We start from the raw sequence: 23464 nt of genomic DNA, 5'->3' as shown, positions 1-23464 counted from the left end.
CTGAATTTGTAGATTCTGTGCGTTTGTTCGCAAGAAATGGATAAAGCAAGCAATCGTGAAGCGTTTTCTGCCTTCGGAAACAGTCCGCGCACACGCCGTCCGAGCCTGCCAGCTCGGCACACTCAGCGGCTCGAACCGGCGCAGACCACGGTAGTAACGGTAGCAACCGCGCTTGTCGCTGCTCTTCTGAATCAATCTGATCGCTAAAAAGTTCTACATGCGAGAAAGTAGGTGTTAGTGTGGTGAAAAATTGTGCTAGGGATTGTTGTCAGGGCTTATTTTAAAAGCGGCGATCAGATATATCTGCCGCGATGCAAGCCTATACGCTGACCGGTCGCCGCGGCGCGCGGTGCGCCGAGCGGCCGAGAGATGGCGATACCTGCGCGGAAGCATCGAAACAGGCTACGCAGATGTTTCGGTCACCGATCGCTCAAACGGCAGTTATAATTTAAATAGAGTTCCACATGCGAGAAAGGGGATGATAGTGTAGTGAAAAGTTGTGTTGCGGATTGTCATTCGCAGTTGCACAGATAGCAGCGATCAAATATCCGCCAGGATGCCGAGCCGACGCGAGCGACGCAAGCCGCCGTAGCCGATCGCGTGCGGCCGACGGGAAGCGATAGAAGCCAACACCGTTCCCTTTTCGGCACTCCGAGTTACAGCGGAACGTAGCACAAGTTGTGGGCATTGTTCCGCGCACAACGAGCACACACAAAAAATCAAACGATGTAAATACAACCACGACCCCTCCCCGCTTGTGCGGGAGCTGTGGGGAATGTCGTCTGCTGCCCCTACTGGACTGCTTAGGGACTTGGCCGCTAGGGGATTGCGCATGTGCAGTGGGGTTGTGAAAGAGGCGGATTGCTTCGCAGCCACTGGAAACGGGCCCAGGACGAGAGCTTGTCCCGCAGTTATCCAGCACCAAACGAATCTAGCCATAATTTTGATTCACCAGCTGAATCGTGTGTTTCGCGACGTCTGTGATGACGCATCCAGGACAATTACTAAAGCAAACACAAGTATGCAGGCTCGAACTGCAGCAAACAGCGGACTGCCTTGTTTGCTGTCAAACCTCCTAGATGGTGCCACCATACTGCTCAGGGCTGGTGCCACCCTCGCTTTGTTTTTGAGTGATTTGTGCCTGGATAATGTTTGTTCCAGTCGATAGAACTCATTTTGGGAAATGTAGGCTATGCTCAACAAACGACGATGTCGCTTATGCCACTTGGCCAGTGCAAGCTCAATGCGCCGGACAGCTGTGCAGGTTATTGCGCAAAACCGCAAGCTGGGCTAGTTGGTGCATCATCGAAAACCTGAAAGTGCACGAATAACAGGGAGAGACACGCTTGTGTGTGTCCTTTCTGTCTGTCCCCGTTGTTCGTGTGTTTTCAGTGTTTCAGCTTGGTGCACGCAGTACGCACTGGTGCTCTTATGTTTACGTGAGCGTTCGTAACTCCCATTGTTTACCCCACCATTCTTGCTGCTATGAAAAGAATATGATTCAATTTAATTAAGCACAAATAGCTCGTTCTACAAGCTTGTAAGCCCTGCCTAACTTGTGTTTGCTTTTGCCGGCCTCAGCCAATCACACAGCTGGGCATACGACATCATTGGTTCTGCTGCAGGAAATGAGCTAGTGGGTCGCATGGCCATTCCCTTTTTTCCCAATTATATAGCTTACCTGAGTGAAGTTTACGTTAAAAGTGGTGTCAGTGTTATTCTAACGAGCCAATTTTTCGAATGAACCAACCATGTGTTTTGTCTGCATGGCCCCTTTAAGGTCTGTTAATGTGCAGGCAGAAGCCTATCACCATGTTTAATTAAAGTTTTGCACCGCCCAGGAACTGCCCAGCCTGCACTTTCTTAGAAATGAAATATCAGTTGATGTTAGACCTCAAAGAATGACATAACGCCAAATGTCGGGCCGTAGCATGCCCACATCACCCTCTCCCTCTACTGAAACTTTTCCAATGGGTACTGGTAGACGACGTTCGACCTCAAAGTGTGACATTAGGCCTAACATCTTATATTTATGCCCAACATTAAGTAACCAAGTTGAACATTACAACACGCCAAGCAATGTCATACTCATTGTATGTTAGTTACCAGATGAAGACACCAAAATTCAAAGCGCGACATTAGGCCTAATGCTGTGCTGTTGCATACCCACATTACCCTTTCCCTGTACTCCACATCAACCTTAATTAAGTCAGGCAAGCTATAAACTGAAACATACAGGAATCCGGCAGCAGCAGCGTCCTCCTCTCTCACTCTGATGCCTTTGTCCTCTGCATGTGTCGTGGCCGGCCACGGACATCTTCCTCGGACATTGCTCGAGAGCGCCTTCAGACACCGCCTCACCAATTTCACAGACAGGGCACTAACACGTGCGTGTAAAAACCAGACCGTCCACAATCTGGTTCACCGGCGCACCACGAGAGGTCACTGAGGCCACAGCACGACAGGTTTCTAAAATCACTTTATTTCAGAACAGCGTTCTTCTGCTTGTTTTTAAATATTTTCTCTCAGTCTAGTGCACGTCGGTCACACACATCACCATCTCCACTCTCTCAGACATTCCTCTCTCGTTTTCTATACCTCTCAGCTTTCGGTAGACACACTAGACGCTTTTCCACTTTCGGTTGCTTTCGCGCAATGTAGTATACAGGACAAGGAACAATGGGCGGGAAAAAAAACCATAGCGGGTGAGTCAAAAGGACCAAGGAGGGCAACTCTGGGTACACTGCGTGAAGCGCGAGGAGCGAGAAGCTACAACAGTGGTAACATCTTATGGCACGTCTTCTTCCCTTCAGGTAGGAAAAAATGGACAAGGTGGGAACAGAAGGTAAGGCTCGACGTAATCACGGGAGGCTGAGCAAATGAAGGTGCCTCTCGTGCACACTGGTGTCGCGCAAAGAAATATTGGCAGGCAATGAACCAGTGGCAAAAAGGAATGGGCAAGCAGAATCTACACAGCAACTCCACTCACAGGCAGTGTTCGTTTCGAAGAGCAGCAACTACGCGAACAGAACGCGGCACACAAACAAGCATTTGCAAGGCTGCACAATAATCCAATAGGCAGGGAAGATCAAGAGTGACGAATGCGAGGGCTGGTACAGTGGCAAGAGCTTTTTACAAGAGCCCCGCCTTTCTTGAGACACTTGCGCTTGTTGAACACGCCTTCCTCGCGAGCACCAGTGGTTGTTTTGATTCCAACTACCACATTTTTTGCATTGAAGTACCAAGAAAATGGGAAATTTCACAACCTATTTGCTTTTGACACGTTTCACGACACACTGCCTCAAAAATGGTAGCTACGACGAATGGCATAATGTCCCGTGGTGCTAGCAGGATACGCCGCGGTTGGGTTTTTCGTGTCGCAAATAAAAAAAGTGTTAAATTATTCAATTTGAAGGAAATCTATACTTCAGATGACTCACTAGCGGTGAGGAATAACAAGATATCAAGCACAACCATGAAAGCCGAAACTGAAACTACGCAATGCAATGTTTTAAATTGAGGTTTAAAAATGAAATATTCTTAGGCACAACTGTCCTCTGTGACGAATTATCGCAGAAATCATCAAGCACGATATCAAATACATTGGAAAGGAGAACCATTTAAAAAATTACACAAACCATTAATCTTGTAACTTCAAGCACTACAATGCTTCTATAAACTCTGCCTGACCGAAAATTCAATGCCCCATGCAGCCAGATGCAACACTTACGATAAACGCGTTTGCAAATGGTATCTGTTGGAAATCGTTACGTAGCGTCTGCACCTAAACTTCCACTCTCACTGCTCCCTTCTTCAACCATGCATATGTAGAACTGTGGCTGTGTCCTGCAGAAAAATAGTGCATCCACTAGCGCGCACTTCAGCGCAGAAAGGTCTCCTGGCAGCAAGCCCCTTTCGAGAGTAAGGCAAAAGGGACCCCTGAACATCTTGTCGCGGACAAACATTATGCATCTGTATCAGCGTGGCAGCCACGCCAAATGAGAATCGGCTAAAGCATCATCCGAGGTAAATTTGAGGAGAATAAGAAAAGCCTACAACGATACTGCGCAAGCGCAGCACGTATCACGTTGCGCAAAGAATCTCGCATCGGTAAATGTCTCAGGGGATCCAAGTGATATGTGAAGCCAAGCATATGTGAGTGAAAGTCTACTGCTAAAACAAAAATGAAAAGTTTTCGTGGGCTAATACAAAGAGTTTTGTTCACAACTTCACCCTGCAGCGTCAAGCTACTGATACGATGTCCAATTCAAAGGCTAGATTAACTGAGGCTAACAGCTATCGTTCTTTTGCATGGGAGTTCATTATTTATCTTTGCAAGACTGTTAGCTCGCAAGGAGCTGAAGCAGAGACTTTAACGTGGAACATTACTCTCCCCCTGAAAAAAGGAATTTGTTTTTTGTTGTTCGTAGGCAGTCAGAAGCATTTGTCAGTTATTATGCATTTCCACTACTTTAAGGAGGCTAAGGATTGGAGAAAACACCCCCAGAAAACGAAACTTCCAGAGAGCGTCGTGGGCAGCTCAGCGATCTCAAAGAACTGACAGTGGTCACTTTAAGTGTGTCACAGATGTTGCACACAGCGTCCTGGACTTGCCAGAGCTTTGTCAAGGAGGTTACGCCATGCATTACAGCATGCCGTTATTTGCTGAAACAAATTTGGTCAACTTGTGCCGGACCATGCGCAAATGCCCGACACCGACAAGTGGACTAAGAGGAGGATACGTCCCGACAAGAGAGGACTCGAAGGACAAGATGGAGGGAAAGAAGGAGGGAGAGATGTGGCCAGGCCTTGTCAGCCCTGACTGAATGCCACCAAGTAGTGTGTGTCCAGCAGGACAAGAGGTCACACGAAAGCAACACCTAACACGAACACACGCACACACACACAAAGAAAAATAAAAACAAAAGCACTCACTCTTTTCGTTCTGTACAGCTTTAGAGGTGGGGGACCAACGTAACGCACGCGCACAACCACACGAGGGCTAACAACAACAACGAAAAAAAAGGGGGGGGTGCAAAACAAGTCTACGTCGCACTCATTGTCAGGAGAATTTTACAGAGTCCACCAAACACCCACCAACGCCAGTATTTTGGGAGGATGACGGGTGCGGAATGGAGGATAAAAAAAAAGTTGCAGGCAAAGAGGAGGTGGAGGAGATGGGGAGGGGGAAAATGAGGCTCGCATTAACGCTCGCGTGAGAGGAAAACGCAACAGGAGAAGGTGGGAGGAAACGGGTGGGAGGAGGGAGGAGGTCATCACATGGTGTTGTACAGCGGGTTTGCATGCCTCTGCCGCACGGTCAGTTTGCTCAGTGGGTGAGTCTTGCCCTGTTGCTTGCGCACTTTCCTCTGGAGGCCGCCCGGAAGAGCGGTGTTGGGGTTGTTGGCGGTGCTGATGATGCCCATGGGTGGCGGGGCCGGCAGGGTGGCGATGAGTGCCACGGTAGGCGTGCCCGCGACAAGGGGCGGCGGCTGCGGAGGCGGGGGCTCGCCGTCCCGCGGCACCCTCGCTGCCAGCAGCGCCGCAATGCTGCGCGTGGCGGTCAGCCTCCGAAGCCGGTCGGCGTCCAGGCTCGTGCACCGATGCGGCGTGGGCGGCGCAGCCGCCGGCAGCGGCTCAAAGCCCGGCCGTCCCTCGGAGAAGGCTCGGAAGCCGCGCGGAGGAGGGCCACTGCCGTGCCGCTCGCAGACGGGAGAGTTCGGGGTGCTGGAACTGCCGCCGCCGCCGGAACCGTGGAGCGATTCGTGGCTGTCGCCAGCACTGCGCTCGACAATCACGAGCCTTTCCGCGATGCCGGCGGGCTTGGTTTTGCCGTTGCGTGCCTTGGCCTCGAGCTCTTTGGTAAGCCGTTTCACAACTCCGAGCGCCGATTCATCGTCCTCGGTTTGCTGCTGTTGATCGGCACTGCTGCAGGAAGACGGCGAATCGGTGGCGGCAACGGCAGAAGGGAGCATGGTGCTCCCCAGTTCCTTGATGATCCGCGCTTGCTCCTTCTTCGAGCGAGCCACACTGTCACCCGTGGGAGGCTTGCTGTGGGTGGCTGCAGTGGCGGCAGTTGTCGCTGTCCGTGCCGGTTGGAGCCCTTCAAGCACGGCCCTCTGCTGACGAACAATTCCCACCTGGGGAACTTCGCTGGGTTCAGACAGTGCCGCCTCCGACTCTACGTGTTCCAAGCCTTGGCTGGAAACTTGCGGCAGCGAGTACGTTTCGGCCGGTGTCCTGGAGCGCGGGAGCAAGTGCATGGCGTTGGAGATCGCCTGGCGTGTCTCGCAGAGGACCTCGTTCACGGCCTCCATCACCGAGGGGGTGCTCATGCTGTGCCTGATCTCGGGGTCTGATGGGAAGACTGGCGCTGCCTGCACTTCCCCTTTTTGAGCGGTGAAAATACTGGGTGGGCTCCGTTTGCCAGTGCAGGGCGGTGTCGTTGCTGCGGGCAGAGCGAGGGACCGGGGCCTGTGTTCGCAGCGCAGGCTTTGGGAGCGCAGTATCTGCCTGCTGGGGGTACAGGAGCCCGGTGGGAGTTGTTCAGGTGGAGTGGAAGGCGTAGAGCGCGTCTGTGAAGGGAAGGCACCCCCTTCAAGGCACAGGGCCCGCGCAAAGCTTTTCTCTTCGAGGCAAGGCCTTTTGCGGAGCGGGCAGCGAGGGAGCTGACCCTTTCCCCACTCTAACGGTGCACCAGTGCGCTCTTCGAGGCGCTCCGTCTTTTTTCCGTCAACCTGGAGCTCGGCCACCAGTGGTGAGTGTGGTGTCACAACCGCCACAGTGTCCCTGCAGAGGTCTGCTGCAGTGCTCGCGCTTTTCTCTTCCCCAAACCCTACTTGGAGCTTGCAGATCTCCACTGATGGCTTGGTGGTGCCGGCAATGGACTCTTCCGCATCGCAGTGCGGTGAAGGGTGGCGGCCCGCCAGGTGGCCGGACGCCTGACTAGAAGATGCTGGCGAGCCGACATCCGTCGCCGGCCTCTGCGTAGTGGTGCCACCCAGGCCACCCGTTGTTGCAAGTGCTTTGTCCTCCGTGCTCCTTCTCAACACCCAGGAGAAGGTCGCTTCCTTGGGCGTCGTCGGAGCACGTTCCGGTGCTGGTTCAGCTGCCGTCGACACCAGTTCCAGCTCCTTGTCGGCGTCACCAGCCCCACCACCCAATGTCCAAGTGGAGGGCGTCGACGATGACTTCACTATCACAGCCGTGTGCTTTGGTGTCAACGGCTTCATTTGGGACGCCACTGGCTGCACGTCTCGCAGCGGCTCTGACGACGACTCGCCCTCGCCACACGTTGGGAGGCAGCTGTACAGGGTAACCAGGCCATCCTCGGAAGTGCCAGCTTTGGAAGGCCCACACAACACTCCCGGCGGCTGTTTGTTCGGTCGCACGGCTGCCAACGGCTCAACAGCTCCGCTCTTGGGCAGTTCTGGCTTCGTCGCCGGCTTCACTCCCGCCGCCACTGCCGCCTTGGGCACGCCAGCCTGTGATTCCAGCTCACAGATGCGGTCCTTCACGGAAGCGACGCGGCGAAGGCCAGCGTCCTGTTCTTCATCGCCAATGCTGGCAACAGCAGGCGGGCACTTGGCTGCTGCTGGTGGAGCCAAGAGGAGGATGCTTTTCACACCATTCGCTGCTGTGTTCCTGGCGTTCTTCTCCTGCTCGGTAGCATTCGCTTGCTGAGCTGCTGGCGTGCTCATGGGTGGTATGGTGTAGCACGCAGGGTCCGTGCCATAGCGGGGACGGCCAATCCGTTTCCGGGGAGGTTTTGTTCTTCTGGGAACGATGTCAGCTGAAACAGTGAATTAAATTAGTGCCATAATTATGAATGTGACGTCCACAACAACTAATAACACTCGAAACAAATTCTCTGATTTTGCAAACTCTTTCTCTGAAGGAATCAGCAAGGCCGCAATGCAAAAAAAATCCCGGGCCATCTCCACTAATGTGAAACCTGAGGAGAGCGAAGCATCCAGTGCATAAGTGTATTCTTTGCGCCTCAGCGTTTTCGCCCACAGAGATGAAACCGTCGGGGGCAGAGGTATACAGCTTTGCTGTAAAAGTCTCATGTCTTTGAAGCACGAAGCGGTCCAGTGCGAGGAATTCAAAAACAAGTGTCCCGGTGTGTTCTTCTAGTGCGCGTTTTTGCCCACGTAGATGAAATGTTCTAGAGGCAGGCGTTGGAAAATAAATGTCCCAGTGTTTTAGTACCGTGACTACATGCGACGACGACGACAGGAGATGCGGGCAGCCCGAGCCCATAAGATGTTTCACCCCTAATACAGAGGACCAGTGTTCACATGTACCCTTAGAACACGGAGCTAGAACTTAACAGGAGGGGAGGGGGAATGGCACTTCCTAGGGAGGCAAATAACGTCACCTAGGTTAAGGGGAGACGCGGCTTTCAACTTCGGAAAAATGACTAAAACCGTTTTGTTTTTTTTTTGAAAGCCCCATATTCGGCTTCCACGTTTTCTATTCTGTGCATTCGCTAAGTTGTTCCACCGAAAACAGACGCAAAGTGGCATAAAAAGTACTTTTGCCCGCCGCAGGGGCAAAATATCAGTGCAAAAGGGCGAAAGAATGGTGATTTTCGGAGCTCTGTATCTCCGCAACGGTGCCACTGGGCGCAGCCATTTTGGTACCATTAGATCGACGGAATCATCCTCTTTACGGCTCAGGTCGTCTCTCTTACCTGCATTAATTCACAAACGCATGAACCGCAGAAAATTGACGACACACAAACGAAGCTCGATATATATTCTGAAGCGAGATTGGCCCTCCGATCGGAGCGCGCTAGAATGGCCCTTCTGATTGGGCGTTGCTGCAGCAACACAAGTTGGTGGCCGCCTGAACTGCGTAGTGCACGTTTCTGAGTTCATTTTCGCAGCTTCGCTCATCCAAGTTTCTGCTCAGTCTTTATATCTGCTGTGATATTCAACACAGACGTCATCACGATGGTAATGCCTGACATCAAGAGCCAGATTACGGGAAGTTGCACGGCTTGAAAGGCGGAGGTCATCGAACGCTTCATGGTGCATGCGACTTTACCCCGGAAAGTGAAACGCGGTGTGCGCACTTGTGATAGCGGTTCACGAAGTGAACTTTCTGTCTGATTTGCAATGTTTACACGCTTAGTTACTGCTATGTTTGGCAGCAGGTGCGCTAGCCTTGGGAAAGAAACGACCGGCGCGTTAAAAGCTACAGCACGCATGGCATAGCTGCTGCGTGTTAGAGCCTCGTCTGACTGCACAGCCGGTTACGATTATACACCAGTAGTTTTAAGCCTGTGACGTTAGATCTAATCTTAAAATCGACCTGACGAGCCTTATCACTGATAATCTAAGTATGATATGTTGCGGTAAACATGCGCGCGAGCCATATTGCTTTTCTTGTGCAACGTTTCCCGTGCGCTTCTAGTAATCATGCAAACAAAGTCTGAGTTCGGAATAAAAACCTGTTCACGGCGTTAAAAATGTACCTTACTGTCACAGCATTTGATAACAAATTTAAATTTTCGGGAAATTATTAATACCAGTGCATACATATATAGCGTAGTGCATATGGCTGCGCTGCGAGGAATATTGTGAATGCATTGAATGCCACGAGTACTAAAAAAATGTGCATGCATTGAAGTTGGAGTTATGCAGAATATTATACCGAGCTTCTAAGTAGCTCATTTGTATCTTTCTAGTATGTAAATTTTTGGCAATGAACCTCTGCACATGCGAGTACTAAGTTGCTGCGCCAGGCAAGGTTATTAAACATAAAAGAATCCAAAAGTCAGTTTTCAAATTTAAGTAAAAAAGAAAAAAGAGGAGTGCTTCACTTGTTGCCATGGTGACAACACTGCAAAGGGAAGTTGCCCAGTGCGATACGGACAACCAGCTAACCTAGTTTGCATTGAAAGCCATCTCCCCCTTATTTGGTCTACAAACTGGGCTATGTACTCTTCACAGAAGAGCTGAAAACGATGTTTTGCGGAAAGAAAAAGACTGGGAAAGGCATTCCAATTTCAAGAAAAGGCTTTTCAGAAGCCCCATGTTTTAAAGGTCATGAAAGGCAACAACCCTAGCGACTTTTGATGAGTGAAATCTTTGTTGCAACTTTGGAAGTTGTTTTCTCAAGTTTTTCTTTTTTTTTTTTGCCACCTGCATCGCTTGTTTCAGTGATTTCTTCCTGATTGCTAGGTCTGTTTTGATTCCGTTTCTTGCATTACATTCCTGTTGAACATTTCAGGTTGTCACACTTTTGGTTTTCCAGATTTACTTTATGTGAATTTTTTATTCACGCAGTTCACAGTCTACATGCCTGTTGTACATTCGCCTATAAAAAACTGAAAACTAAAAAAAATTGTGTTGTAAATAAAAAAATCTAAGACTGTCATGACCTTGTCCATCCATTCATTTTGGAATGCTATGCCTGTCATGACCTTGTCCATTCATTTTGGAATGCTGTGCCCTTCAAACAAGTTTTCTATCATGCTGAAGCTCGGTACAAGGTGAAGAGAAAGACAACTTTATAAATAAATTTTTTCAAAATATTACCTTAAAATTTTTATGGTGTTATCACAGAGGAACTTCCAATTGCTGTGCCAATTTTCATCAAAACCCTCAAGAAATAAAAAGTTGATTTCGGAAGCCACATCCCCTGTATTTAAGCTAGCAGCATCTGTTGCGGGAAAAGAAACTGCATGTCCGTTGCGGTCGGCATTTCACTGCGCATCTCCGGAATGAATTGTGGTCACTATCAATTAGTCCACCAGGTGCCACTACCCCCTCCATCGTCACAGCTGCAAAGCTTTGTAGTCTGCATTTGTTTTCGTTGTGACATCTGGCCATTCACCTACGCCAGCTGCATTGGGCCGTTTGTCCTTCTGGTATTCTTTCTTTTTAACTTGGAGACACACACAAGCACACGCAAATAAATAATGTGCCCTTTTAATCAAGCACATGAAGCTCACGTCAAAGGGGAGCCAAAGGTAATTAAATAATTTATACTTCTAACTTTGAGTTCACACCTTTTCTAGCTCTTCAGCCGATACAGTGCAGTGACTTTGCGACTAACGCACAAACAGATTATTGCAAAAGCAAGAAATATTAAGTTTGGCGGTAATATACGTGGCAAACTTTAGGATGGTCATCAGTGCCATCCCCGATGACTAAATGAACGGAAGCTTAGTACGAGTAAAGAGATTGGAGACATAGTATCACACTTCTTTTCCATCAGGCAGATATGCAACTGCGAGACCTGTACCATCAACAGCTGCTGCTGTAAAATACGAGCGTCGGAGTAATTGCACGAAGTAGCACCCTACCATGGCAAGGCGTAGGCAGGCTGTCTGAGTGGTTGCTGCCGTTGTTGTTGCTGGCTGCAAAGTACGCATCAGAGGCCAGGTCGTCCGGAGACCAGGACTTTGGCCGGCTCACGCTTCCGGGTATAAGGAGGCTGTGCGAGCCACCCACCATGCCGCCACCGCTCCCCCCAGCACGACCTGTGCCATCACTGGGTCCACCCCGAACGCCACCAGTGGTGCCCAGAGTGAGCGCCTGTGTGGCAGCGGTGCGGCCCTCGCGCCGGCTCCCACCACGGTCCGGTCGCTCGTCCTTGAGGTTTGTCTCAGACTTGGAGCGCCAGATACTGTTATGCCGCTGCTTACTGCAAGGGGGACAGAGTGGAAATGAGCATCACAGTCAAGCCTTGACACTCGAGTAAGTGCAAGAACTTGGTTAGAAGGTGTCTTTCCGGTCTGTTAAGTGCTGGCCCAAAGATGCATAATGGGGCAGCCTGTTTGGCGAGACTGCCTCTTTAAAGGAGCCATGAAGACAAAACACAAGTGTGGTTGTTCATTCAAAAGATTGCCTCGTTGGAATCATACGGACACCACTTTTAATGTAAACTTCGCTCAAATAAGCTGTATAATAAGGAAAAAAAAGGAAAGGCCATGCGACCCACCTCCTCATTTCCCGCAACAGAACCTATAATGTCGTAACAGCCAGCTCTGCAATTGGCGGAGGCCGGCAAAAGCAAACGCAAATTAGGCGAAGCTTGTAAGCTTGCCGAACAGGCTATTTGCGCTTAAATTTAGGCCCAAATTGATTAATTTCTCAGTAAATAAAACATCGTTTGCATCCAGACAAGCGCTGGGGACACTATAAAACATGAAGTCGTTTTAATAAAACAAACGTATTTTGTCTTCATGGCTCCTTTAGGAGAAACTGCACATAATGACTGCAAATAACGCAAAATTGCAACCACTGTGCCATTACATTTTGCTTGCATTTTAATTAGCTTGCAGTGGAATCTCTCATGCTGTGTTGGGAAAGGACTCCTGGAAATGCATGTACAGGTCCTTCAGGATAAACATTCAGCTTAGGTGCATGGCGACCTCCACTAGGTTTAAATAATGGAGCCAATCAGGGCCTAAGGTTATCTGCCTTATTTCATTAAATATAGGGATGTCAAAATTTACAAACGCGTGCAAAATTGTTCCCAAATCATAAGCTCTAGCTTTAATTCATGAAAAACAACACCTATCTGTGTTATGTGGAACAGAGCATATTGAAGTGACACTGAAGTTAATTTGCCCACCTTTCAACTGGGACTGCATTCCACAGATAAACCCATGTTGTATTTGTCTACTTATCCGTCTACTTAGCTGAAGTCAAAAGCCTTACTTAGCTTGCCCATAGTGGGCAACAGAAGAGACAAAATGATACAGCGTTCGCGTCCACCACCACAATTGCATCACGTTGGTTCAAAATATATTTTCATGCCATAAAATCCTGAATTTCTCCCGTTTCCTTGTTAATAATGGCTTTTAGCATGACAGTGCAAACTACCCTACCTCATAACTGCAGTATGGTACAGACTAGCTGCTTTTTTTTTTTTTTTTGCAGCTGTTTGAACTATTCACTCTGAAATTGTCTGGGAGAAAGAAAAAAACCATTCTTCCTTTTGTCTTTGATCTGAAGACAAAAATCGCTATTCATGTGTGCCTATTCTCGGCCCACCTAACCTTCATGCGAAGGGTGTCAGAATGCATAATAAGAGTGGGCCACCTGAGAATCACACTTATTTCTCAGCCCACCAGCATCACACCACGGCAGTGCGCACACACAAGCTACAAGGACACACGCATGGGGCATGTGAACTCCACAGAGGAGCTTGGACCATGAGGGTCAACTTGGAATGGAAGGTTGGACAGACCCACATACAGGAAGACCCCAGGTATACTCCAAGTGTAATAAGTTTCTTTTGCAATTTGAACAAAAGTTTTTAAGGCACTACAACACTTGTAACACGGAAAACTTGCTTTCTGGTTTGTACGCACTCATTATACAGAGGAGCCCCGATATTACAACTTTTCAGGCGTTGTACGACCGAGGTGTCGTACGATCCGGGTACAGGTAACTGCCGCCCTAACTATGGTCTCAAGCGAAAAGTGGGCTAAGAACTTATTTGCGAACCCCTGGCTGAAATTTCAAGTTTCTAGAAAAGAAATGCCCATTGTGTGCTCTCCTCCCCCTGCGGCATCTGCGCTAGCCTGTCAGCCATGCGCCATGCGACCGCCATGCCATCTGGCCTCACGTGCAAGATAAGCTGGGAAGCCCACCACGGCCAAGCAAATTGAGGGGGGGAAAGGCGAGAGCATGAAACTGCCAAGGCTACAACCTAGCCACAACGGAGGGGGCACGAAATGAATGGAAGTACAGGGAGGCGATGAAAAAAAAAAGTGGGAAAGAAGGGAACAAAGTGACAACACTGATAAGCAGAGATCAGGTGGTAAGAGCGACTAAGGCCAGAAAGAAACGACAGTGGGCCAACGCGGAGGTTGAAACAACAAACAGGGGGACAGAGGGAGTCGTTAAAGGAATAAACTGATCAGGAAAGCAGTAGTTCGGTCAGCTTGACAGGAGCTTCAAATTGGTGGTCCGCCGACCCCCTGGACTTCAGACTTCTCGCGGTTGGCGTGTTGGCGCTTTTGTTGGCGTGTTGGCGCTTTGGCGTGTTGGCGTGTTGGCAGTGTGGAACTGTCGAAGGTTAAGCTCCCGCCAGAACCAGTCTGCTTGCTTGAGTCAAGTAGTCGGGCCTGTGGCAGGCTGTTCACATTTGCACATCAAGCAGTGTAAAAAGAAGCTAAGAAATAAAGGTGGGGACGAAGCGGCAGAACGGCGTAAAAGGTGGCAAAAATGCTGGTTTATCCTCGCCAAGGTCCATCGTATGGAGCGGACTACGTGCACCAGAGCATTGTACAATCAGGGTTTTCAATGCATTGTTTCCAAGGAAAGTTTGCCGGGAACGCGGTGATCCGTTGTAAGAAGCGGGTTGCCGCAAAACCGTGGGACGTGCTATCGGAGTTCCACTGTAGTAATGTGATTCTCAATGTTTGCACAGAACGTGGAAACGCCGAGACTGAGCGTGAAGAAACCCGCTCATCACCGTCACAGCGAGGAGTACCTGGCGTGCAGGATCCCCTGGTAGGTCTCGAGCTGCTTGAGGAAGCCCGAGTTGGGCTTGATGCAGCTGCGGCGGGTCTTGACGAAGTCCAGCGCCTGGCGCAGGTCCCAGCCGTAGGCCTTCATCACGTACGCTATCACCACCGAGGCCGACCGGCTGATGCCCATCTTACAGTGCACCAGCACCTTCGAGCCCTGCTCTCTGCGTGAGGGGGGAAGAACGGGTTGGATTTGTAAGAGCGCTGCACTCATTATTATTACAATCCTCAATTACCAATGAAAGGGTCGTTTCATCGAGCACAGTAAAACTCAATCTCAGTATCAAGCAAGGCACATTATCATCGGTGATCAAAAGTTCAACAGCAACAACTCTCAGTGAAGGTTTCTGCTGCTACACAGGCCTTGGCATCACTCTGAGGCCTCACCTTCTCTGCTTTGTGAGTGACCTGTCACGCGACTGCAAAGTTCGAATAGTAGGTAGGTGGGGAGGAAAAACAAACTCACTTGGCTTGTGCTATATACTTGTACGTCTTATCCCAGTGCTTGAGCATTTCCGTCGTCTCGTCGTCGTAGACGCGAATATTGAAGTAGTCGAACAGGCCCGGGTAGAAGTTGTCGATTTCCCGCGTTACGTTTAGAATGTGTCCAACCCTGCACAAGCGGGAATGGCATTAAGGACACGGTCCATGACAAAGGACTATAACCAACAGTGAACTTCCTAATGGCAGATCACATCCTATAGCATACATTAGGCTGAGGGTTCTTGTTGGCATGCTACTTTGAAGTTTTCGTTTGGATTTTGCGGAGAGTTAGCTATGTAAAATATTTTCTAAATACATCGAAGTACAGCAGTTAACGTTTGGCTGCCCGCGATCACCTTACTGAACACACGCCCAAGTATCGAGAGGATGGTTTCTGGTGAAGTCACACAGCCGACACAATGATATACCTCACTTAATTACCTCGCTAAAACAGCACCAATCGTTCTCCCATTTGGGCAAAGTCACATTCAATCACATAAGCACATTTTTTACGGCTTGCAGTAATAAATCACCTAAGTGCGTTTCTTGTTAAAGGTCTGACTGAAAGTTTCGGTTCCAGAAACCAAGACCAAGCTGCCCTTTTTTACCAAGTTTTATGCCACTGTGTGCCAGCACGTAATTTTCACAACAGGTTTTTCGACAAAAAGGAAAAGACAAACCGAACAGAGAAAGGAAAAGAGAGCAGGAAAAGAATCCAGAAACTTCAGACTTAATTATAACTGGAAACAAAGAGGTGACATAGGTCGAAGCAAAAGCTCTAGTTGTCTATCTTTAACAAACTTAACAACCACAATTTGGCTTCAAGGTTGCTGCATGTAGGAAATGCAATGAGCGAAGGACAAGAATTCTGGAGAATCACAAAACTAGCGCAAATAAAAGTTGCCCCATTTTCACCGAAAATAAAAGAAAAAAGAGTTTTTCTTACAAGTATCGCATGCTGCAATACACGGAAAATGGCTGTTATTGGGCAAGGTTACAACTGCTGCAAGGTTGCAATATTTGATTTTGAAAGTTCAGAATATTTCACAGCTACGTAAAACAAAAACAGAAAACTTTTTGCCATTTAACTCCCACAATTGACTAGGCTCCCACCCCTTTCTTGGGAAGGGGGGGCAGCCAATTTCATTTAAATCAGCTTAACACTCCACCAAGAACCTTCCTTTCTGTGCCACCACGTATACTCAAATGAGAAACACATAGTTCCTCTGGAGTTGAAACTTTGCCAGCACACCCAGTTGACGACACACACACACTGGCTGCCCAGGAAAAAGTCCCCAGGAGGAGGAGGGGGAGGAGGAGGAGAAGAAAAGTAGGGCGCACCCCTTGTCCTTGAGCTCCTCGAGGTTGGAGGCGTTCCACTCGGAGCCGAGGTAGAGGTACTCGAGGATCTCGGTGGCGGCATCCATCTGGCCCAGGATGGTGAGCATCTCCTGGTCGATGAACGGCTTGAACTCCTGCAGGCTGACGCCCAGCTCCTCCTCTAGCCGGGAACGCATCTGCACAGGGGGACTCCGCCATCACCCTCAGCTTCGCCATAGGCAGTGGAGCAAAGGGTTGGCTTGGCCTCACTACGCCAGGCAATGCCTTTCTTTGGGGGGGCTTTAGCGCATGACAGAACTGTTACTTAAGCTCTTCCGCAATACATCGAAGCTTTGCGGGAAAGCAAAAAACGAGCAGGCCATGCATAAAGTACCTAAGCAGGACTCTGGTGCGAGTTAGTTGGTTCATGTTCATGAAAAAAACCCAATAGCGCGAACGAAACAGGACCGAGGAATAGAAACACGTACAGCACCCGTTTGTGTTCTATGTGTTTCTATTCCTCGGTCCTCTTTCGTTCGCGCTATTGGGTTTTTTTCAAGTACCTAAGCGCACGAGAAAGACTGTGGAAAATACATCAGCATGTCAGATGCCAACATCCTTCCTCCTCTACCAACCCCACACTTGGTTATTTTTCCACGATGTCCGCTGGTCCAGGGGGGCCACAGATGCACCCAAGAGTGACAATCATTGGCCGAGCAAAGATTGCGTTCTAGTGAATGGCAGAGTGCGGATGGGGATGTCTTGACTGAAATGCTCAAACTCTGACTGGGCAGGCACATGCACAAATGGGAGGAAGAAAGTCATGACTTAAAATTAGGTCTAATCAAATGACAACACCTCTTCCTGCTTTAGTGAAAACAAGACCACGATTGCTGCAAGCGACATGAAAGACAGGACAGAGGCTATGGCCTCAGGCAGGCACAACAAAGAGCGCACCAAAAGCAGCTAGTAAAATTGATTTCCATTGGGCGGGCACTGAAACAGGGTCACCCTCCCCCCTCCCCCCTTTGCTACCTGGATCCTGAGTCACTGAGCACAAGGAACCCAATCTTTTCGAGGGACACATATGCACAAGCAGGCTTCTCCCCAGATGGGTTACCTCCTCCCTCGAGGCAAGAAAGGTTCACTCACGAATTTACTCGTCACTTCGTCCAGATCGACCGACATCATCAGCTCTTTCAGCTTGCTCCTGATCAGCGCTTCAGTCTCCTCCTTCTGCGATGGCCTGCAACAAGACAAGGGAATAAGCTCAAACTGTGCAATACCACAAACACTGTGTCGGCAGCTCTTGGCCCACGTAAGAACGAATGGTGACTGCAACAAAAGCGCTCCGAGAAGATTGAAAAGGCTAGCGGCTGGCTTTATTCTTCGTCTGCAGTGAACAGAAAAAAAATGTGACCTCCAAAGACTCGTGCTGCATTTTATTATTGAAACGTTGCTCCTGGGCCCACAACTTTGTCAAGAGCTGTACCTGTAGTGCTTGAGTTGGCGACACAATAAGTAAAACACACATTTTATCGGCTCCAAGAAACGCGGGGGCTTTTTGATCATCCATCAGAATCTCACCGAGATGCAATCTGCTATTCACTTCTTGTCATATACGTTTTCCATGGCGAGGGATGTCACGAGATTGGACCACCCGCAAACTAGTCAGGGCAAGTATAACGCTGACAATTGAGAAGCCCAAATGGGTGCAAGAAAAGCTTCGAGGCATTTAACTGAGCAAGCAGCTGCCCCCCTACAAATAAACATGGGACCAGCTACATACAGCCAGTCGAGTTGAGTGTCTGCACTTCTTGAACGTGTTTCCTTAAATCCGTTTTCACTGCAGCACCAGAGTCCAGCAGCAAAGCTCAAACTGCAGGCAGCGGTTATACATCTTCCTATGAGTGTCTCTACTTACCACTTGGCCAAACCTAGAAAACTACCACTGTTTAACATCTTGAGCTTAGCATTCCAGGTCAATCCATTTGACGAAGTTAGCACTAGCACTAGCGCCATCTCTCCACTGGATCAAGACAACTTTCTGTAGACTACAAACGCTTCTTTTATAGTACAGAGGCCCCCAGTTTGACTGCTGATGTTGCTACGACTCAACAGACGCTCAAATTTTACCTGAATCGCACATTCGCTTCCGACTTTTTCTTGTTTCCCATATGATATGCTCTTTTGTGAACTGGGTACCACCGCCTCAGAATAAGCAAGTACAGTAGAATCTCAATAAACGTAAATCGCTTTAACGGAACTGCCGCTTAAACGGAACAGTAGTCTGAAAGTTGGTTGGTTTTGTATTCAGATAACGTAAAAAAACACTCCGTAATCAGAACTAAAATTTCCGAGCCACCATGTAAATGGAACTGAAAATGAAACTTCTTGTCAGACCAATTGCCATGAACATCAGATTTTTCCGGGTCCGGCTGTTTCATTTTTCTTTTTTTTTTTTCTTTTTAGCCTCATTGGCCTTATAAGTCTCGTCCCGTTCACGGTCAGCCGTGTTAGCGCGACAAATGCAACATCGCAGTTTTTGTTCTAGTCGTTTGGTCTCTATTCAAGTGACCGAGGTTACACGGCTTTGCCCCTGCCGCCTCGCCCATGCCATCTAGGTCCTATTCGTGCTTCATTACTGCGTTGCCATCTTCTAAACTCATTGGCTCATAAGCACTCGCAAAGTTGGTGCCTCTAGCCTCTGTTGTTTCAATGGTGGCACAGAAGTGTGCCCACCATGCGCTTACGTTATAAAATAACAGGACCATCTTTCTTGACTTCGACAGCGGCTCTTACATGAAGACAGTGCTCGAGCCGAAGCACGTTGTCTGACTGCTGCTGACTGCTGACACTTCTGACTATACCACTATTGCGAATTGCTTCAGGCGTGCAGGTTTTTTTTTTCAAGAGACGAGATATCCGACTTGCAGGATTGCAGACAAGATTGCAGGATTTTCCTGAATTGAGGGCGAGTCCTTGAAACCTGAAGATGAACTTACAAGGACTCAAAAAAAATTGATGCAGTTTTAGTGCACAGTGACTAATAAACTTCGCAGGGTTTGTACGGGCTTCAAAAGCAAAAACTCCAGGGTTTTCAAGGACTTTCAAGGACCAGAAAACACATTTTCAAGGTCCCCATCTTATGTTTTATCTGGGATTATTTATAACTTTTTCAACACAATGCAAAATTTTGTTATTGCCCAATATCTAAAAACATTAATGCACATTTAGATAGGCGCTATGGGTTCATGAATGCTCCCCCAGTTTTATTTTTTTTTCATCGTTTATATTAGAGGTTTTTCTTTTTTCTTTGTGTTTTGCTGAGGCTGTTTGATTTCAAAACTTAGTTAATGTTGCCTGCATCTCCTGCTTTGTCAGCAAGAGTATCAGCTGAAATTAACTCAGCAAGTGTTGCTGCAAGGCAGGATAAGCTATGTACACGTCCACCATTTGCACGTAAAAGCGAACGCAGATGGAGCGTATGAGGCACAGCAAACATGCAATGATGGGCCGTCCAAAACTAGATGGAACATGCAAGATAGAGAAGAGAAGCCGGCTTTCACGGGATTATATCGTGACATGAATACTATTGAAGAGTGCTGCTCCCAATGTTGCCTGGCAATAATGAGAATCCACAACTCGTAATTTCACGCAATACACTGAAACTTGATTGTTAGAATGTTTCTTCACATTTGTTAACACCTAAAATCCATGACAAACACTTTAAATTCTTGTGAAAAGACAGGGCCATTGATTCTCTCAGGAAAAATCAAGGGTTTTCAAGGACCCTTTAAAAATTCCAGGACTTTCCAGGCCTTGAAATTTACTCTTCTAAATTCAAGGGTTTTCAAGGTTTTCAAGGACCTGTGCGAACCCTGCTTCGTGAGTGCTGTGCCTTCCAGTGCTTTGAGTTTTATGAAGTAGATTATAAGTGTGTACGCACATAAATTTACACTTTTCCACATCTCCAAGTAAACAGAACTCCTGTTAAATGGAAGTAATTTTTTTGGTCCCTTGAAGTTCCGTTTACCGAGAGCCTACTGTACTTGGTAAGCCTCTAACTACGGCACAGACCAGCACGATAACCCAAAGCAGCAGCAGCAGTGATGAAATAAAATACAGATAGATAAAAGAATTCTTTTATGACCCATAACAATGACCGATGGGCAGGGGGGGCCAAAATGTCCACAGGGCACGGCCCTAAAACCTTATACTGGCAACTGTCTGCGAGTGAAAAACCATTCTCGTGTGCCTAGCTGTGTTATGTATGAGCCTACTCCTTTGGCTTATATGGCTCTGTGATCGAGGAACAAAATAAATAGACAAACAAGGCTGATAGCTGCGCATCGCACGAATGATTGTGCAAGTATTAGGAGAAAGGACGGCGGCTCCTTTACTCACCGTGAGCGATCATAGTCCGGCGTCGGTGGCCTCTTGGAGACCAGGTCGTCCATGGCGTGCCTTTCAAGCGACAAAGAACATGTTAGCTGGCAGCACAGCACAGAAGGCAGAAGGAAAAACACTGTGCACGCACTTCACCTTCAAAACAGTGGAATAGCTTTAGTCAAGAAACGAAACAGATTCTGTAGAAAATGTCAGCATCTTGAATTAGGAGCTGCAGTTAAGGCTCTTTATTTCAGTAGAGGCTTACTAAAGAACATTTTACAAGCACAAAATTTTTTGTGTACCCGTGAAAGAGGTGCCTGGGAATTGCTGAAAGGTGTGTTTTGTGCAATTTGTAGGAGAGCACGAGAGTGAGAGGACGCACCACTCGTTGAGGCAGGACTGGTCTGACTGGATCCTCTCGGCATAGTACTGCACCCAGAGGTGGGTCCCGCCCCCTTGGAAGTAGTTGCACTCCCGCGCCTTTGCACACGCCTTGTGCAGGGACTGCAGCGCAGACCTGCACAGGAAAGGTGAAGGGAGACGAGAGTCTGTATAAATGGCAAGGCACAAACATAATTTCTGTGCTGCAGCATCGCAATGCATGACGAACACCTCGAGTGTTGAATGGGAACTAGTCAAGTGGGTTAAGCGGTACTAATTGCAGCCCCTCCAAACACCTCCACAACTTTGAGGGAATCAGTAAGCATGGGCAAAAAAGATCGTACACACCGATCAAGCAATTTCAATCGTACTTTGGTCATAGAATCGCAACTATTTAAATTGTAGGATCGCAACAAAAATTCAGTCCGCAAATCACAGGGATGGTCCTCTTGCTCCAGAGCTAAAGCTATTCCTTGGAGATTAGAGATGAGGAATCCCTTCCCGCCCTCTGCAAGCATAAGGAGGACTGACGGATTGAGATGTTACGATTCAGCGTGCCGCTACTCCGTGCGCATGTGCTGCAGGCTTTGTGTAGTGCGGGAAAGCTGCCTGCGCTCAGCGGCAGAGCCCACCTTCTTCGATAATGCAACAAGTTGGAGTGTTTCCGCGTGACTACGCCCACGACAGTTGCAAAATCTGGGACAAGCGGGGACGTGTAGCGGCTTGAACCTGCGAGCAGACTCCACTCGCTGAGATCTCTTCTCCCCCCTCTCTCAGATATCAGACTCAGCGTGCGCCGGCTCTCACGAAACCGGGAAATGGTGTTCTTGTGCGCCTGTACCCTGTGAGGGCTGTGTGCAAAAGCACTGCGAAGACGACGAAACTGTTGCCGCTTCTGTGTATGAATTCCACCCTCTGGGTGGTTCAGTCAGTCCACATTTGGGGCTGTACTAAGAGCACCGCTCTGCCCATTGGCTCCTTGTTGTTCCTGTATTGTTGCTGTTATCTCTCACCATGCAGTACACCACTTAAGTTTTGCCCTCGGCTCTTTGTCGTCAATACCCACTGCGGTGGCTCAGTGGCTAAGGCGTTGCGCTGCTGAGCACGAGGTCGCGGGTTCGATTCCCGGCCGCGGCGGCTGCTTTTCCGATGGAGGCGAAAAGCAAAAACGCCCATGTGTACGAGATTTCGGCGTACGTTAAAGATCCCCAGGTGGTCAAAATTAATCCGGAGCCCTCCACTACGGCGCACCTCATCGGCTTCGTTGCGTCGGCGCGTTAAACCTTACAATCAATCAATCAATCTTTGTCGACAACACCAAGGCAGCTGCTTCTGCTTGCCACTCATCCACCACACTACCATTACATGAAGAAGGCGGCGGAACCTGGTTCGGAGATGCCTTCGCCAATGTAGCAATGTCTAGTTGCAATTTGTAAAGGTGCATCATCCATGCTCCTCCCCAATTTCATCCCTCCTAGTCCATATGGGGGACAATCCAAACTCCTGGTCTCTCCTAGTGAAAGAAGGAGCAACAGATTGTGGAAAAGGGCACTAAAAAGTTTACGATGGACACAAAAGATCCCCATAATAGAGACACTAACGGCGTTGTTGTAAAAATTGAAAGTTGACCAGACCAATCTGCTGCAGATTTCAACACTGGCTTGAGATTTTATCTTGATTTTTCTTTCCAACTTTCTTTGGGAAGGGATGGTAAAGTTTTTGATGGCACCCCCACATATCAGGGTGACAACACCCGCCATCTTCAGGTCTCCACACATCTACATGAAATGCCTCTGTTAATTATTGCAGTCATGGGCCACACACTTTAACCCTTTAATGCTGGAATTATGAAATAGGCCGCAAAAAAATTTCTTTTTTCGTGTTTCGGCTTTAGACAGACACCGTGATTGCATTCCACAGTTGTATTATCTGAGATGCAACTTAATCGCCGACTTTTAGGTTTGTCGCGAATTCGCGACAACAGGCACTTAGGCCAATATCTCGAATGCAACTTTATCACCTACTTGCTCCTTATCGCCTACTTGGGCCATCCCTTTGTTTGGGTTTTTTTGCGTTGCAAAAAGATTGGTCTGCTGTACGATGTGATGCAGTAAGCTGTCATCAAAAAACTCTTTGAAATATTCAGTAGGTGCTCGCACAGTGTCTCTTTCAGGAAGAGTGATATTCCAGGATGGTATTTCCCGCTGTTCTTGACAGTCTTTTTTTTTTTCACTTCACTGTCTGTTTGGCAGAGGCAGTTGGCAAAGGCACCACGTCACCGTTTTCATCTTCACTGCTTTGACGGAGGCTTTCCCAAGGGCGCAGCTCGTGCTTGTGCATGAGGATCGTAGTCAACATCGTCGTAATCACTGTCACTAAGTCAGCTATCGT

General features: G+C 48.5%; 1 protein-coding gene across 5 annotated transcripts in view; it reads right to left on the bottom strand.

Moving 5' to 3' along the window:
• Positions 1–2461: 2461 nt before the first annotated feature.
• Ssh (Protein phosphatase Slingshot) overlaps positions 2462–23464 on the bottom strand; it is a 307781-nt gene continuing 286778 nt past the window's right edge. For all 5 annotated transcript variants that reach the window (XM_077678870.1, XM_077678869.1, XM_077678871.1 and 2 more), the window contains exons 7-14: positions 21075–21209; positions 20708–20767; positions 17453–17546; positions 16322–16497; positions 14964–15110; positions 14461–14661; positions 11318–11658; positions 2462–7792 (exon numbers count right to left, since the gene is read on the bottom strand). In XM_077678870.1, coding sequence (XP_077534996.1) covers positions 5277–7792; positions 11318–11658; positions 14461–14661; positions 14964–15110; positions 16322–16497; positions 17453–17546; positions 20708–20767; positions 21075–21209 — 3670 coding nt within the window. In that variant the 3' untranslated portion in view covers positions 2462–5276. The remainder of the gene's footprint in view (positions 7793–11317; positions 11659–14460; positions 14662–14963; positions 15111–16321; positions 16498–17452; positions 17547–20707; positions 20768–21074; positions 21210–23464) is intronic.

This window comes from Haemaphysalis longicornis, unplaced genomic scaffold (genome assembly GCF_048455015.1).
Source record: "Haemaphysalis longicornis isolate Haplotype H1 unplaced genomic scaffold, Haemaphysalis longicornis Haplotype H1 scaffold_7, whole genome shotgun sequence".
Taxonomy (NCBI): Eukaryota; Metazoa; Arthropoda; class Arachnida; order Ixodida; family Ixodidae; genus Haemaphysalis; species Haemaphysalis longicornis.
This window is presented reverse-complemented; position numbering and strand designations above follow the sequence as displayed.